Here is a 16083-nt window from a genome sequence, read left to right on the forward strand (position 1 = left end):
GTCAATTAAGTCTACAGACTAGAGATTTGACATAAGGGGTATTGAGATTTGGGAAAATCGGTTTTCGGCTAGAAATTTGGTTGTCAAAGTTCAATGACTTGACATTTGAAAACTCTACCAAACTCCTCTGCCAATTTTGGTTGGTTGGTTGGTTGTTTTTGTTTTACGGTATATCAACACTTTTCAAGTTATTTAATGCCTAATCCAGTGATTTTGAAGAAAAGCTTTTTAATAGAATATATTTGTTTTTTTTTGTTTTTTTTCCAAGTCTGTTTCTATTTAACACATAGTTGGAACCCTAACAGTTAATACCATGTTGGGTCAGAGTGGACCTGGGAGCAATGGCAATTAAAGGGTGGCTCCACACTCCCCAAAGTCCGCAAGCTGGGGCCTCACCAACGGATATAGTTTAAGGTCATATCCAGGACCTGCCAATTTTGGGTCTAAACACTTGAAATTTTAGATGTAGGTTACTTGGACAAACTTTTTAATTTGATTTAAGCCCCAAAAAAATGTTAAGGGGTAAAACTTGGGGTCAAAGTTAAACAAAATTTGACCTCTGCGGTCTCTACCAAATTACTCAGCCAAATTTTGGGCTAAACATTTGAAATTTTACATAGTGTATTCAGACATAGGGCAAGCTTTTGAATCGGTTTTTGGCCGAAAATTTGGCTGCCAAGAGGTCAAAGTTCAAAAGATTTGACCTTTGTGGGCTCTAGCAAACTATTTAGCCAATTTTGGGTCTAAACATTTGAAATTTTATATAAAGGGTATTCAGACATGCAGCAACTTTTTAATCAGTTATTGGGCGAAAATTTGGCTGCTAAGAGATCAAGTTGAAAGAGTTGACCTTTGAAGACTCTACCAAACTCCTCTGCCAATTTTGGGTCTAAACACTTGAAATTCTAAATGTAGGTTATCTGGATATGTCAAACTTTTTAATATACATAAAGCTATGAACAGTACATATGGCCCGAGCAAAGCCGGGCTGAACTGCTTATATATATATATATATATATATATATATATATATATATATATATATATATATACTAGCATGGATACCCGGCGTTGCCTGGGTTGACATGAAGTTCTATTTAAAGCACACCTGTATACTAATCATTTTCATCATAGGCAATGTGGATACCCCCACAAAAAAAAAAAAAAAAAAAAAACGGATGAAAACATGGAAATGTAATCGCCCCAAAAAAGAAGTAAATGATACCCTCTCCACCAGATATTTCGGCAGAAGGGCTACAAAGAGAAGAAACTATTCTCCGGATATTGAGCACTAGAAAGAACCCCCCTCCCACTCCCAACAAAAAAAAATAATTAAAAATAAATCATTACAACTTTTGTTTCAATAAAAATAGCAGCGAATGCCCATGCGATCGCAAAAAAAAAAAAAAAAAAATCTACCAAAAATTAATTCCAAAACCTATTAAATGAAAATTTTTCATTTTATATTTCTAATGTAATCCTCCCCCGCCCCCCAAAACAATTTGTCATATTTTGGGTTCGTTTTGATTATAAAAATGTTAGGTGAAAGTACCGAATGATCTCATAAAAATAATTACATTTATCGTTATTTTATGTTTCAAATGTAATTCCTGCCCCCCACCACAAAAAAATTGTATTTTTCACGTTTCCCCCCCACCCCTTACATCGATCGACAAACTTGAAAAGGTGCTGGAGATGACCTGTCTCGTTGAACGCTTTGTAGCAAAAAAGTGGGTTCTTATTTTACGTTAATTTTTTTTGTTCAAAATTTCCTCTTTCATATTATTTATAGACTTTAAATGTATTAGGCCCCCAAAAAGTAGGTCTTAATTTTTTTTTTATTTTTTTTATTTTTTTTTTTTTTTTTAGGAGGTTAAACGACACTGGGTCACATTGTAAAAAGTAGCCATTTTTAATTTAAGATATTAAATCTATATATATAAAAGCGAAAATGTATCTATGTATGTATGTGTGTTCGCTTTTTCTATATGTCTACAAAAGGCTTTTTTCAGAGAAGTGGCAACAGACTTGATGTACGTGTTCCATTTCAGATCAGGAGTGAAGGTCAAGCCCAGAAGCTTGTCAAAACGGAGGTGGGGGGGCTTCTCCTAGACGAGAGCCATCCATTTCAATTGACGCCAAATGGGGATCAGAGCGTTGATGATGTAAAGATAGGAGTTTGGCTTTAGATGCATTAAAGGTAACCAGCCACATCTTCCTCCACTGAACCACTCGTTCGAGATCAGAGGAGAGAAAATCAGAGGAAGCTTTGTCATTTACAGTCTTTGATGTTGCCGTAGATGGTCATGTCATCAGCATAGATGTTAACGAATGATTTAAGTATATGTTTAGGGAGATCATTGATGTAGATCAGGAAGAGAGTTGGGCCCAGGATTGACCCCTGAGGGACTCCAGCATTAATACTGCAGACCTCTGATTTTTGTCCATCAACCACTACTCTTATGAGCCTATCAGAGAGAAATGATTTGATGATAGAGAGAATATTTCCAGTTATACTGTAGCTGGAGATCTTGTGAAGTAGGCCTTTATGCCATACCTTGTCGAAGGCTTTTGATATGTCAAGAGCAATTGCTATGAAAAGGAAACCTTTGTCAAGAGATTCACTAATCCTATGAAATATAACTGTTAGCATATCTGCGGTAGATCGTGCAGAACGGGAACCATATTGTGTGTCACTAAGAAGGTTATTTCTGCTGAAGTGGTTGACTATTTTTCTATTTAATATGGATTCCAGCAACTTCCTCATGACACACAGGAGACTTATTGGTCTGTACTGAGAGGGAGATGACTTATCACCTGAGTTCTTAAATACAGGGCATACTGATGAGGTTTTCCAGGGTGTTGGAAAGCACTTCTCCTTAAGGCAACGCTTAAACAGTTTTGTAAGTATGAGAGCAAGTTCTGGTTGAAGCTTTTTTAACACTATAATTGGGATGCCGTCAGGGCTAGTAGCTTTACTAGAATCAAGGTTCTTGATTAGCTTGGCGACCTCATGCACAGATATTTGTATGTTACCTAACGTGTTGTGTGTTATAGGAGGAAATATGGGGAGTTGATGGCCTTCATCGCATATGGTAGAATTAGCTGCAAAGTTCTTGGCAAATAGTTTGGCCTTGTCTGAAGCTGACGAGATGACCTCTGGTCCGTTGATAATGGTTGGGATAGAACGCACACTTCTATTCAGGATCCTATTTGTTATTTGCCAAAACTGGTGGGAACCAAGCAACTGATCAGCTACTTTGGATGTAAAAGACTGGGCATATAGCTCTCTTGCATTTTTTATTACTCTTTTACAGTGGTTGCTGGCAGTCCTGAAAGCAGCTTTAGTCTCAGTGCATCTATTATGTTGGTAGCTATGGAAAAAGTGATTTCTGTGCGCGATGGCAGCAGCACATTCTGGGGAGAACCATGGCTGGCTAGTAGGTTTTTGTTGGAATTTTTTATATCGTATGAATCGGTCTATGCCTACAATTAACTATTCGGTCAGGTCTGATACTATAGAGGACACATCCTTTTTAAACATGGAATGCAGAGGTAGATCAGATATAAATGTACGAAAGCTATCCCAGTCAGCCATGTAGTATCGGTATACAGTACGGTGGAGGGGTACATCTGGGGACTTATTACATTTCATTTTTATCTTAACTGATACGACGGACTGGTCGGAGGATCCTAGAGGAGAAAGAACAGAGCATGAACATAGCTCAGGGGAAGTTGAGAGAAAAAGGTCTAGGAGGCTTGCATATTGACCTGTAGTATCGGGCACACGGGTGGGCTTGCAAACAATCTGTTTGAGGTCATAAGCAATGTCAAAATCATGACAGAACCTCTCCTCATCGTCCGTCTTATTTAAGTGGGTCAGCCATTCCACGTTATGGACGTTGAAATCACCACAGATGTGGATGTTAGCCGAGGGGTGTGCAGACAGGATGTGGTCTATTTTCTCAGATATGCTCTTAAAGATAGTAACTCCGCTGTTGTGGGGCTAATAGAGGGCCAATATAAATGCAGTGTGTAAGCAAGTGCAACCTGGAAGCACATATAAGGTAAATTAGGATCTTCTCTAGAGATATCCCTGCCACATGGGAAGTCATCTTTAATGTAGGCACATATTCCATGCCCATGGCGATCTTGGGGGTCAGATTTAGATGTTAAATTAGAGTATCCGTTAATTATGAACTCCTCTAGGGAAGTGGTCGGCCCTATTCCAGTTTCGCTTAGAAAGAATATGTCCGGTGTCGTCTCCTGTAATTGGGTTTCAACCTCTGAAAGGTTGGAACGTAGACCCCTGGTCTTGGAGAAGGAGACATGGTAGTAGGGGTCTACGTTGGAAGATGGGACACAAACTCACACACGCACACACACACTCTCTCACACGCACACACACACTCTCACACACACACGCACACACACACTCTCTCACACACACACACTCTCTCACACACGCACACACACACTCTCTCACACACACACACTCTCTCACGCGCACACACACTCTCACGCGCACACACACTCTCACGCGCACACACACTCTCACGCGCACACACACTCTCACGCGCACACACACTCTCACGCACACACACACTCTCACGCACACACACACACAGGCACTCTCACGCACACACACACACACAGGCACTCTCACGCACACACACACACACACAGGCACTCTCACACACACACAGGCACTCTCACAGAGACACTCTCAGAGACACTCTCACACGCACTCTCTCATGCACACGCACTCTCTCATGCACACGCACTCTCTCACGCACACGCACTCTCTCACGCACACGCAGACACTCTCACGCACACGCAGACACTCTCACACACACGCAGACACTCTTACACACACGCAGACACTCTCACTCTCTCACACACGCACTCTCTCTCTCTCACACACGCACGCACTCTCTCTCTCTCTCTTTCTCACAGATATGCATTCATATTGAATGCTGCAAGATATTTTACTGCAAAAAATCTTTGAAAGAAAACAATGAAATAACCAAACAATGATTCAGACTTAATTTCCTTAATAGATTACTTTCAGTATTAAATAACAAAAGTAAAATGTGTAAGTCAGAAAAATCTGACAAAATCAAGTTTAACAATAAATATAAAAATTTCATCCAACACTTAACAACTGAACAAATGTAAAGGAAGGGGGTGGGGGATTTAAATGATTGATGCAAATAAAAAGAAATTCAGTTTATTTAATGACCTAAATACCCCTTTAAAAATGAAAGTATTTAAAGCAATGTATGCAATTTCTTTTTATATATATAAAATTATTAATGAAATTTAAGAAATTCATTCTTAATTTCAATGATAATTTCCTAATCTACAGATATCTCATTGACATTGAGCAATTTATCTTCTTACTAATAAAGTTACCAATACAAGAAACTGAAATCTTAGGGAGATATCAATCATATCAGTTATTATAGGTGTCCCAGGGCTAAGGAAGTAGAACTTGAAGTCCTACCTAACTAATATTCCTGGTGAACCAAGTGCAATTGCACTTAAGGGAACAACGAGGATAGTAAAAAGAGCTCTCGGTTGGTTTCAATAAAAAGCAGGGGGATGTTGGCTGCCCCATACCCAACGTTACAATCTTCAAAGGAAAAAAATTGTTTACAACTTAAATTGGGTTTTAATTTTATTAAATTAACTAGCTTACCCATGTCACAACCCGGCATTGCTTGGGAAATTAGATTAAGTGAAGAAATTGTAATACTACTACTACTAATGATGTGAATGATAATAGTAATACTAAGAAAAATGGTGATGATATTACTGATAGCAATATCCATAATGATACTAAAAGAACTATCCATGGTGATTAAATAGGTACAATTAAGAAAAGAAATAAAATACTAAATGGAATGGTAATAAATGAAATAACATTAATAACAGTAATATTAAGCATAGTAAAATAACAAAAAGAATACTACTACAAATACTATTACTAATAATAAAAACTAAAGTTTTTAAGAATGTAGAAAATAAAAATAGTACTATAATAAAAAGTATTAGCAATGATAACTAAACAAAAATTACCACCTACAACAATACTAACAGTAATAACGATTATGATGCTTGTGGTTTGACAATTGTTTGTTTGTGATATAATGTTATTTAGAATGCTAGTCTTAACATGAATGAGGGAGGGAGCTATGCTGACTATTATGTGTACTGTCACTTCATAAATTTATATGTAAAATTGGAGAAATAAAACTCTCTGAAAATTATATTACAAATGAAGAAATATATGTATGGAAATGTTAACACTTTCCAGCTACATAAATGGAATGAAAACTGACTGAAAGTAAAACAAATTACACAACACGGTACTCAACAAACTCGATTTGTTTGGTATTTTTGCTTGTGAAAGTGTTGGGCAAAATTACTGAATAGTTTAAATACTTTTTTTTTGTTGTTAAAATAAATAACAATTATTTTTTTATTTTTTTACTTAATTGAAATTCATTATTGAGATGAGTATTATTTTATTAATTTTTATTTATTGCGGACAATTATTCTCATCTTTTCTTAGTTCCTATTTACAATACTTTCCCACAGGACAGTTAGACACCAGGGTCGTTTTTTTTTAACGTGGAGAAAAGGAACAAAAATAAAAATTGTCTCGGTCGTGAAGGATTTCTCCTCCACTGATAGAACAAGAAATTGAAGTGCAACATCTGAAGAACAGATACTACACTTTGATCTTGTCCCGAAGGTCAATGTGGACAATTATTCTCATCTTTTCTTAGTTGTTTCACAACGTTTCGGCCAACTATTACTCTGGTCTTCGTCAGGTGGTAACTGCGACGGGATAGGAACTGAATCTCCTGACTTCATCCACTGCAATTACTACCTTCCATAGTTGTTGTTTCACCACATTTTTGGCCAAGTAAGCCTCTAACCGGCCTTGAGTAGGATTGAAACTGCTATCTTTAGACAATTCTCACTTGGAACCGTAGAGATTCAACGTCTCTATCAACCGCTCAACGAAGCGTCATGAAACTAAAAGATGAGGATAATAGTCCGCAATAAATAACATTAATAATAATTTTTTTTTTCTTTTTTTAATAGAATTGTTTTTATAAATCAATGAAAAATCTATTCCCCCCCCCCCAAAAAAAAAAAAAATTTATAGTATAATTATATGCAAGAAAATTGAAGATATAACCTGAAAATACGATCATTAAAGTGTTCAGTATTTTACAAAATCTTAAGGCGTTAAAAAAAAGTAGGTTATTTTCAATACGAACAAACACATAATTCATGTATATCATTATTTGACTTCAGTGAAGGAAATATTAGCTTTTAAAGCATAAAATGTGTTGTAATTGGTTTTGTATTTTTCGATTGAAATAGTTATGAAAGTAAGAAATAAATCAACACATAATTCCATTGCAATGTTGTATGTAAGTAAGCAAAGTGAGACAAAAAAAATATTCATTCTCTTCAGGGCCTCCATACATATTAAAGTGTAATGAAAATGAATGGTAAAAAAGCATAGAGAAAAAATATAAATGTTGTGTGAATCAGTATGTTTTCTTTTAAACAAAATGGGTTTTGTTAAGATATGGTTTTATATTCAAAAAATAAATTCGAAATAGGAACTGTACAGTATGTAACAAAATCTTGTTTGTTTGGTTATGTGTATTTGAAATCACCACTGCGAATGTTTAGTATTTTTCATGTTCGAAAAAACAAACTCCTGTTCTGAAGATTGTGCATTTCTAGTATCTATGTTGAACTGTTGATGATGGCATATTCCATTATTTCGTAGAACCAAGCAACCAAAGCAGGTGAGCGGTTAAAAAGTTAAGTTTCTAGGCTAACAGTACATATTAAAGGACTTTATTTAAAAAGGTGAATAATTTTTTCGATGACATGTGGATATGTATGGCTATGAAAAAAGACCAGATGATTTCGGATTCTATGGGAGGACTTAATTTAATGAGGGTGAAATATTTGCTGCTACTTATGTAGGATTATGTATTTGAGAGAGTGAGTCAAAGAGGGTGCTGGAAATGTTGAGTGAAAGATTTGCGTAGGAATTGCCTTGTTATTTTTCTATATTGTCGAAATTGACACAGAAATAATCAACTTCTTTTTATTATGAATTGTTAGTCCCAGAATCTTGGCTGAAGCAAGGTGCTTCTTCAAGATCTGAGCCATTCATATCAATATCAGTATTGATGAAAAGATAGAAACTTGGTTTTGGATGTATTAAAATTAACCAGTCACTTTTTGCCCACTCATTGCACCACATACCCAAGGTTAGAGGTGAGACTCAGATCTTGGTCGTTGCTGGCCCTTAAAATGTTATCATAGATGGTGTATGCATATGTCAATGAATGAACTTAAGAATGTGATTTGTGAGATCATTGATAAAGATAAGAGTTGGGCCCAGGATGGATCCTTAAAGTACACCAGCAATGATATATGAAGCTTTAGACTTCTGCAACGTGTATAAACTTATCGGAGAGAAAGGATTTGATGGTTGAGAAGAAGTTTCCAAGTATTCCATAGCCAGAAATTTTTTAAAGTAGACCTTTGTGCTAAACAAATTACATAACACTTCTGCTCAGTCATGGCTGACAGAACAAAAACATGATACCTCTATGGATTAAATAAAGAGTTCTCTATGAATTAAATTTTTCACAGGTTCTCAAGATACACCTGAAGGTTAGAGGTTGCATCAACTGAAACATTATGAAAATAATGCTCAAGATGAGAACAGTAATATAAATAATTCAACTAATACAACATAATTTTTTTAAACTTTTTTATTTCACAGGTGGACGAGGAAAATGTATTAAAAGTGCAAATCTGTGGTACACGCCTAATGAATTTGAGGCATTTAGCGGCCGTGCAAGTAGCAAAGATTGGAAAAGAAGTATCCGATATGGTGGGCGTACTCTTCAATGTCTAATCGAAGATGGTTTACTACGACCACATGCAACATCATGTACCTGTGCTGCATGCTGCGATGATGAATCTGTCGTATGTATTTGTCTTTTCTTTTTCTATTATTTTTGATAGTAAACTTTTGAAATATAAATTATTTGCACAAACTTAACAAATTTTTTCTTTAAAAGACTTTATTGTATCGTTAAGTAGAAACCATACACATATATAATAATATATAATAAACTTGCTCTGATAGGTACAATAATAGACGTCTGTGTTGGGTAGCAACAATTGGTAACTAAATTTGCAAGTAAACCGTTAAGGGCTTGCATGTCCAACTCGCAGCTTCAGTTCCAAATTACCAGTTTTGTTATCCTTAAATATGTGAACTATACCACATCAGACTTAAAAAAATTTTCCTTAAAAATAAATTTAACAAGAATTTAATTTGGTGCTCAACTCAATTTTATGTGGTACTTGTAAACATTAGGTACACAAGAAATGCATTGGAATTACAGGCTATGAGATAATTAGTTTGTGTGCAAGATGTGTAAGACAATGGAGACGGATAAAAACTCTGTGTCACAAGTATATTTGTATGGCAAAGCTATTGAGGTTAAGTTTTGTTACCTTGCTAATAGCATTGGAACACAAGGCAAGAGTTATGAGTTAATGAATGTAGGACAGTTGAGGTAAGAGGGTCAGTTGGCAAAGGAAGGGTAAGAAAGATATGGCAGAAAGTAGTAAGGATAGATTTGAGAGAAAGAGGGATAAATAAAAAGAAAGCCAGAGCCAAATTAGTTTGGAAGTTAATTTCTAAAAACTGTCTTACACATGCGAGCATATGAAACAAATGTTTAATGAAACATCATGAGGATTTCTTGGAACTAAATCATTTTTAGTTCTCAGTGTAACAAATTCATTCAAATCAATTAAATTTTAATCAAATTAAAATTGTAAGTTTTTAAACAAAAACTGACAATTTATTTTTAAATATTGATGAGGAGGGTTCTTTTGAAAAACTTTACTGCAATTTCACAACTGGTTTTTAAACATTTGAATAAAATTTACTGAGTTAAAATCCAAATTGCAGCAGTTGTTTTTCAAATGTATATGATATGAGTAGGGGAGGGCAGTCATAAAATACATTTAAATATATTTTAATTTCTGCATATTTCATATTTATTATTACAGAGCCAAATTATTGTTTAATATATATATATATATATATATATATATATACCCTGTGTTTTGCTTTATTACAGGTCAATATTTTTTTGTAATTTTGAAATTGCTATAAAATGCAGGGAAGTGAAATTTGATATACTGGAAGAGGATAACAAGGTGCCTTATTTTCCTGACTTTTGTGGAATTTGAACAAATATTTTGAAAGTTATGCTAATTTTTCTATTTTCTAGTAATTTTAAGTGTGTATCACTTTATTGCATGTGTCTAAAAATGTATATTTTCGGTAATAAAACAAAATTCTAACTTCATATTTCTATTTATATGAAATAAAGAACATCTCCAGTAACAATATAAACCAAAAACAAGAACGAATTTCACATTATTTTGTTTAAGGAAATATTTATTTATTCACATAACTTCCATTCTTCAAAATAATTTTGAAGTCTCTTGTCGACTGATGATGTCAATCGGCAGATTTGAGATGATGTGATGCTATAGGAAACTTCCAAAATCTTCCTTCAAAGTTCATCCTTCAATGAAAATTGAACACCTCCTTCATAAAGTTTCATCTTATTCATATTATTGACCAGAGCTGCTCAATTGGGTTTATATCTGGAAAAAAAGGTGGCCATGTCATCAAATTTTCTATATTAATGACTAAAGGTAGAATGTCGTAACCTTGGCTGAGTGGGATGGCGCATTGTCGTGCATAAAAATCAATTTGCGGTGACGCGCCAAAGGAAGGTCATCAAGCAATGGTGACAAATGCTCATTTAAAAATATAAGACTGGCTTGTCAGTTTGACACCTTCGCACAATCGAAATGGTCCAATTAGTTCATCGCAGATTATTCCAGCCCAAAACATGACACCTCCACCTCCTTGTTGACGGCAAAATCAACAAGGGGTAGGGAATCCAAGAGGGCTCCAAACTTAGATCCACCCATCTGGTCTATCAACGGTTTCTCTGGCCTCATCAGTGGAAAGAACATTTTCAAAGCTTGTTTTCATGTATTTCTGAGCCCAAGCCAAACGTTTTTCCTTATGAGTTTGGTTTAAAACGGGTCTTGCTTTGGGCTTAATGTTTCTTGCAATTTCATTTAAGACATTGCAGCGTGTCTTTCTGGACAAGGAAGGTATTCCAGCCTTGTCAAATATAGCAGCTGCCCAGCTGCTTGATAAATTGACGGAAAATTTTTCTAGCAGGAATTAACTTGTTTTTGTCCTTCCTTGTTTTATTGTTTGGATTTTCAACGAATGAAGACCATGTTCTTCAATCTCTCCAAGCTCCTTGGCTAGATATACAAGATAAACCTTCTGCAAGGTATGCAATAACACGTTCATTTTTACAAGCTGTCAACTTTTCTAGGCATTTTGGGAGACCTGCAATAAAGTGGTACATACTTAAAATTACCAAAGAATAGAAAAATTAGCATAATTTTAAAAATATTTGTTCAAATTCCACAAAAATCATTATACTCTTCCAGTGTATCAAATTTCACTTCTCTGTATTTCATAGCAATTTGAAAATTAAAAATAATATTGATCTGCAATAAAGCGATACACAGGGTTAAATATATTCATAGCAATTTGAAAATTAAAAATAATATTGATCTGCAATAAAGCGATACACAGGGTTAAATATATATTAGTACTGATTTCAAAAGATTTTTAAAAAAATGACTTGGGTGCCATCAGCTAGAATTGAAACCAAAACATTGAGCGCTCCAGCCGTAAACTTCCAGCCACATTCCCTACTGTTTGAGCTAACCCAACAGATAAAAACAAAAGATTCAAAATTACATCAATTCTAGCTATGATTTAATTTGTGCATGCACAAAAGTAATAAAAATATATCGGCAAGTTGAAATGCAAATTGTTCATTTCAACTTGTCGATATATTTTTTATTACTGGATATTTGGATAGATAAATAATGTTCACAGAATTATATCGGCAAGTTAAAATGCAAATTGTTCATTTCAACTTGTCGATATAATTCTGTGAACATTATTTATCTATCCAAACAAAGATTTTACTCACTATAAACCATCCTTGGTGTATGATTATTATTTCCTGTTAATTTCAGTATTGTGTGACCAGTAGTTTAAGAGTTTATCTGCTAAACATACACAGACATGCATACATTTACTGTTTTATTTATATAGATAATGTCTGGTAGGGGAAAGTTGCATTTTGAAGCAATTTTAGAATAAGTATTATGTATGTTCAACAGCAGTTAGGGAGGGAAATAGAAGTTTTAAAAGAAAGCTTGTTTAACTTTTCTTATTTTATTGTACATGGTGCCAAGCAATGTTGACTGACCATATTGTTTTTTGAATAGATAGTTTTTTTTTCTGTTATTTGTTTGGAAAATTTTTATTAATATTTCAAGCAAAATGTCGATTTTCGTTTTAAATATTAATTTTAATATTTGGATAGTATAAAGACAAATCCAGGTTTATAAAAACTGAAGTTATTACTTTTTTCTTTTCTATTTTTATTTTATAGACTGGACCCATACGATTATTTGTTCCATATAAGCGGCGAAAAAGAGAAGGTGAAAGTGGCCCACCCTCTCCAACTTTAAAAAAACAGCGACCAAAATCTCCTACGCTAGTGCCTTCCGGGATGTCAAAAGACAGTGAGTTCTAACATTCAATAAAAAATTATTTTTACTATCTATTTTTATTTTTTATTTTATTTTTTTTTTACAGTTTGATTTTTCAATTAAATAATACATGACTTTATATTAGGCATTTGTTTGAAAAATCGATACTTAATTTTAAAATGCATTTGAAGAAAATGAAACCTCTTTTAATCATCTTTTGAAGAAAACGATACTTTGATATATTTTAAACCAAATTTAAATAATTGTAATTAAAACAACATCCGTTTTGATGAATATTTTTATTTATATAAAGTTAAGGATGTTTACGTATTTGTATGTAGAGTATTCACTAGGAAACTAATCAATTGATCATTATGAATTTTGAAACCTAGTTGCTAGGTGTAAGGATACATAATATTGGCTATAACTTATTTAATTTAGTTTTATACAAAAGGGGAAAACAAACAGAACTACCATTCAAACTTAAAATTTATTTTCAACCGAATTTAAGAAATTTACATAAAATATTTTCAATGAAATCTATCTGTACTATGAATTAAAATTTAAAGAATTGTTGTTAAAAACATTTATGCAATGTGTTTTTTTTTTGTTTTTTTTTTTTGTTTTTTAAATTTATAAAATATTTATCCTTTAAATACAATACAGTTGTAGATGTGAAACCAGGATATCATATTTCAGAGAAATATTCTCCTTTTCAAGCCTTGCCTTATGTTAATAATTACAGTTGTGAAGTTATCGAAATAAGATTTAAACAATGTGAAATCGACATATCTATTTCAGTTGTGTTGATTCCACTTTAAACTTATTGTGTTTAGTCCAATTAGATCTATTAGCTATTTTTAACTTATCTTTCTAATTTTTCAAGTTTTTTTGGTGCTTCTATATTATACAAATGAAAACAATATTGAATTTCAAGTGAAAAACAAATGGTACCTAATGTAATTATCAGGTCTCAAATAGTAACATATCCAAAAATTATAGAAAACGATAAGGTCGAAAAATAATATAAGCAAAAAAAATTTTCGAAAGGAAACAAATTACTATTACACTTACTAAAAGAAATGTTAACAGGGGAGATAATTAAGTTCTGTTACTTACATCGCATGATGAATGTAATTCAAAATGTCGGACAAAATTTATTCCCTATATAAACTTTATCTAAAAAAGTTTTTCATTAATAATTATTTTTCTAGCTTATAATTTTCTGCAATTATTGGATATGTTACTATTTGAGACTTGACGATAAGCTAGGTACTATTTGTTTCACTTGAAATTTTGGGGCTAAATTGAGGGGGGGGGACAATGCTGAACTTAGTAATTTTTTTTATGCCTCGTTCACTGTGCACTCACAGAGGACCGTGCATGCTTCACTTGTTTGACTTTTGAAATCTGTATGAATTCTAATATATTGTTTGTCTATTGATAATTTCTCATCTCTAAAAAAAATCAAAATCACTTGCTTAATTCAGCACAAGCTAGTTGATGATGGCAACCTTCTCTCATGAGACAATGGTATTCTGCATCTAGCCTGATGCACTGCAGCATCTATACAGTCAAAGCTGGAGTTCCCTCTCCAGATGCAGGCCTGAGTGAATGATAAGGAGACCTAGGTTTGATCAGTTACCAGGGTTCTTCTCTTTGCGTTACACTGTCTGACAGAAAGGCAAGCCAATACAGTCAGAGCAAGCGCAGCAGCAGGAGTTGCCAGAATAGTGTTGCAGTGCTTTACCATGTCTTTGCTGTTCCTAAAGCATCCGTGAGGTCGTGGAGTTATTTGCCCAAAGCTGGTGAAAATTTGAAAATATTTTCAATTTTGATCAAAATAATGGAGATTATTATCGTAGTTATGGTGCTATTAAAATGAAAGTGAAATCCTTAAGTCATTCTTCTTAAAAAGACTTGGGTAAAAGAAACGTCAATTCCCTAATGGTGAAAATATGAAAATATTTCCAATTTTGACAAAAATAACCTAGATCCTTGTCATAGTTGTACCAAAACAAGCTAGTTATACTTGCAATAAACATCTGTTTCTAAACATTTAATGATAGATTCTCCTTCCCGTCTCAATTACTTACATCCAAATACAATGGTTACACTTTACTTGTAGTAGCTCTCATGTAATGTCTTATAGTTTTTTGTAGACTCTGGTTTTAATAACCACAAACTTGCTATTGGACAAAAATCACCTTACACCCAACTATCTAAACATTTTCACTAATCATAATACATAATTCCCCTTTCATATATACATACAAACAAAATGAATAATAAAATTGAACTCTGGCTTGAGTATTTTAAACGCATATAAATATTTTACTTAATTATCTTGCATAGCCCACACTAAAAAATCTTCTACCAAACAAAAATACATTTGCTTAGAGGCTGAAAGATTTTATCTAATTCTTTACTACACAAACTTCTCACATTAATCAGAAATAAAAAATGTAAGACATCTATTAAAGAAATTGTTATAATATACTTTTTGCATTTATTAAACAAAAAAAAAAACGAAATGTCTTTTACAAGTCGAATGTATAATTTCACATCCAGTTTCCAGACACATGAACTAAAAGAATTTTAAATATGTTTTCATTATTGTTAAGAAATGAATAACTGTTAAAAAAATCCATAATTGAATTGTTTTATGAGATCTTTGAACATAATCTTGTTCAAATCTAATTAATGTAATTTTTGTAAATAGAATAGTTTAGATTTGGTTTAAGTGTATAGTAGAAAAACATTTTTAAAATAACATAACTTTTCTGATTTATATATTTTTAAAGCTAATTCAAGCAGGTTCTTATGAGTTTCAACAATTGTGATAAAGCTTTTTACATATTTATAAACAAAGAGAAAACATTTACCAAATAATCTTGAAAGTTTAGATAAAATAAATTCTAAAAACTATACATTTAAAATAAGAAAAAAAAAATTCTGTTCATTTTCATTAAAATCTGATAAGTTATCTGATTTTTGCAAGATTCCTTGATTCAAGCTTTTTTTTTTCTTTATACTATATGTTAAAAACAAAAATTTTAGAACCCAGGTTATGTTTCATTAAAAAAAAAAATGCTTTTTTTTCTCATGTATAAAAAGAAATAAAATAAAATGACTCTCTCTAGTAATACCATACAATTTCATGCTATTTGGAAAAAAATAAATATCCAACAAATTTCAGTATTTATAGACTGAGTTAGAAATATCTGGGGAAAAGCTTTAGTTGGTTCTGGAAATAGCGAAACTGTGGTCTGAAAACTTTTTTTTTTTTTTTTTAATACAAATGCTTTAGTAAATTGGTGACTTGACAAAACAAAATAGGCA

The 16083-nt window shown here is 33.1% G+C and overlaps 1 protein-coding gene across 4 annotated transcripts in view; it reads left to right on the forward strand.

Moving 5' to 3' along the window:
- LOC145286139 (deformed epidermal autoregulatory factor 1 homolog) overlaps positions 1–16083 on the forward strand; it is a 43965-nt gene that overhangs the window by 10998 nt on the left and 16884 nt on the right. For all 4 annotated transcript variants that reach the window (XR_013869110.1, XR_013869111.1, XM_080134862.1 and 1 more), the window contains exons 2-3: positions 8834–9039; positions 12642–12774. Coding sequence is in view for 2 of the 4 variants with exons in the window: in XM_080134862.1 (XP_079990988.1) it covers positions 8834–9039; positions 12642–12774 (339 nt within the window). In the remaining 2 variants the exon portion in view is untranslated. The remainder of the gene's footprint in view (positions 1–8833; positions 9040–12641; positions 12775–16083) is intronic.

Source organism: Euprymna scolopes, chromosome 10 (genome assembly GCF_053919585.1).
Source record: "Euprymna scolopes isolate OS-2025 chromosome 10, ASM5391958v1, whole genome shotgun sequence".
In the NCBI taxonomy this organism is placed as follows: Eukaryota; Metazoa; Mollusca; class Cephalopoda; order Sepiida; family Sepiolidae; genus Euprymna; species Euprymna scolopes.